The 2,602-nt window shown below is 44.1% G+C and overlaps 1 protein-coding gene across 2 annotated transcripts in view; it reads left to right on the forward strand.

The window, feature by feature from the left end:
- NOA1 (nitric oxide associated 1) overlaps positions 1-2,569 on the forward strand; it is a 12,994-nt gene extending 10,425 nt beyond the window's left edge. For both annotated transcript variants that reach the window (XM_006757782.2, XM_015560081.1), the window contains 2 exons: positions 977-1,097; positions 2,176-2,569. In XM_006757782.2, coding sequence (XP_006757845.1) covers positions 977-1,097; positions 2,176-2,378 — 324 coding nt within the window. In that variant the 3' untranslated portion in view covers positions 2,379-2,569. The remainder of the gene's footprint in view (positions 1-976; positions 1,098-2,175) is intronic.
- The last annotated feature ends 33 nt before the right edge of the window (positions 2,570-2,602 follow it).

Below are 2,602 nucleotides of genomic sequence, written 5' to 3' on the forward strand. Positions count from 1 at the left end.
GCCCTGCACCGGAAGCGAACCCGGGCCCCCTCAGTCCGCAGGCCGACGATCTATTCACTGAGCCAAACCAGTTTCGGCTTTTTTTTTTTTTTTTTATTCTGGGATTTATTTACCTTCTCTGGATGTCACTGGAGCTGAGAGCCGGCTTTAGCTCTGAGACTCGGCTCCAGCTTTGAGGCTTAGGCTGCTGAAAGCAGGTATCTGGGTTTGTTTGCCTTCTATAATTGAAACACTGTTGCAGCTCCAGCTCTGAGGTCAGGCTGGCTGAAAGCAGGTTTCTGGGGTTTGTTTAACTTCTATAATTGCAACATTGTTTCTTAGCATGCAGCACAGGGCTGGCAGCGGCAGGCAGGAACCTTGGCTGCCTGCATCGCTGGAGCAAGCAAGCCTCCTGTTCGCTTCAGCTGCCTGGCTGCTGGCTGCCATCTTGGTTGGCAGTCAATTTGCATATCGCCCTGATTAGCCAACAGGAAGTGTGTCAGAGGTATGGTTAATTACCATGCTTGTCTATGATTAGATAGGATTACTATCCAGTCACTTCCAATTCATGAAAACATCTGTAAGCATAGATGCTGAATCTTATATGTGTACCCTTGACTTGTCATGAGGCAGGGATTAATCTTTGTGGGTAGCCAGGCCTCTAAGAGCTAAAGTATTTGGAAAGATGTTGCCTTAATTGCCCAACATTACTCTTTGTAGAGCTGTATAGAGGGCTGTAAAAATAGGGTAAACTAATAAAGTAGATCCTGCTATCAGGAGTCACCATCCACATGTGACCTCTGGCACTGGGAACTATAGGTTCCCTGTGCTCTTCATTTGACTAGAAGTGATTTGCGGCTTTTTCAACCATTAATGTTTAAAGGATTTTATTCTTAATCATGTACAGAATTACCTTATCAGTGCTTTACTTTATATATTAGAGTTATAGGGAATTTAATTTGTACTTCCAAACATCTTCATTTTATCTCAATGAAAGGTTCCAATGGGTGGAAAAGAGCGAATGGCAGAATTTCCTCCTCTTGTTGCTGAAGACATTACATTAGAAGAAGGACTTGGGAAACCTGAAGCAGTGGCTGACATCAAGTTTTCCTCTGCAGGTAATTTTATACCAGGCACTTTTTTTTTAATGTTTTTATTGATTTTAGAGAGAGAGGGGAAGGGAGAGGGAAAAAGAGAAAGAAACATTAAAGTGAAAGAGAAACATGGATCAGCTGCTTCCTGCATGCCCCCTACTGGGGATCTGCCCAAAACCCAGGCATGTGCCCTGGCCCAGAATCAAACTGGCAACCTTTTGGTGCACAGGACGATGACTAATCAACTGAGCCAAACTGGCCAGGGCACCAAGCACTTTTTTAAAAGATGAATAAAGTAGCTTTTTTTTATTAGAAACGTATCTTAGCCGAAACCGGTTTGGCTCAGTGGATAGAGCGTTGGCCTGCGGACTGAGGGGTCCCGGGTTCGATTCCGGTCAAGGGCATGTACCTTGGTTGCGGGCGCATCCCCAGTGGGGAGTGTGCAGGAGGCAGCTGGTTGATCTTTCTCTCTCATCGATGTTTCTAGCTCTCTATCTCTCTCCTTTCCTCTCTGTAAAAAATCAATAAAATATGTTAAAAAAATAAGGCAGGTTTAGGAAATTTTGGAAATTAAGGAGACCATAGAGGAAGCACAGGGCTGCAGAGCAGCAGAAGGTATATTTCCATAGAATAGGAAAGCTGAAAAGCTGCAACAGGTACATTTCCATAGAATGAGGGAGATGGGAACGGCAAAAGGTCTATATTTACAAAATAAAGAGAAGGAAGCCCTTCATCCAGATGGAGAGGAGGAAAGCCCAAAGGGAACAGGAAAACAATAGGGAAGAGGGTAGGGGCGAACCTCACATGTCAGTGTGCGTCATACCTACTGGCCGGTCAGATGGTCGGTTGGTTGGATGGTCGCTTAGCCTTTTATACATATAGATAATTGGGAATAACTGGAAAATATAATTAGATATATTAAGTATTTTTTTATTAAATGCTCATTTAAAGCATTTTTGCACTCTAGATATGCTGACCCCTACGATTTCCCCAAATGTGGGAAACCCAACTGCATAGTTGTGATAGTGGGGCGGGGGGGAAAGGAGGACAGGGGAAAGATAGTTGCTGACACCATTTTGTGTTCTGCTGCGTGCCTGCACAGGTTGGGTTGCAGTAACGCCTCAGTTTAAAGACAGACTACATCTCCGAGGCTATACACCTCAAGGAACAGTGCTGACGGTCCGGCCACCTCTCTTGCCTCATATCGTTAACATCAAAGGAGAGCGCATCAAAGGAACTGTGGCCTATAAGACCAAGAAGCTTCCTTCCCTTGTGTGCAATCTGCAGAAGAAGAAAAACAGATGAAACTATGGAGTTGGCCTTGCTCACGCTGGTATTAACTATGTAGCTATGATCAAGCTCCTCTGTGCCCACCCTTTTAACTACTCAGAACTGTGCCTATTTGTATTGAGTTTGTAACTATGTTATTTTTTTGTAGGGTGTGTGTATGCATGTGTGACCCAAATATGCCTAAAAAGGAGTTCTGCTACATTCAAGTTTCTCTCACTACTGTTTTTTTTATTGAGCCC

This window comes from Myotis davidii, unplaced genomic scaffold, assembly GCF_000327345.1.
Source record: "Myotis davidii unplaced genomic scaffold, ASM32734v1 scaffold173, whole genome shotgun sequence".
NCBI classification, from domain to species: Eukaryota; Metazoa; Chordata; class Mammalia; order Chiroptera; family Vespertilionidae; genus Myotis; species Myotis davidii.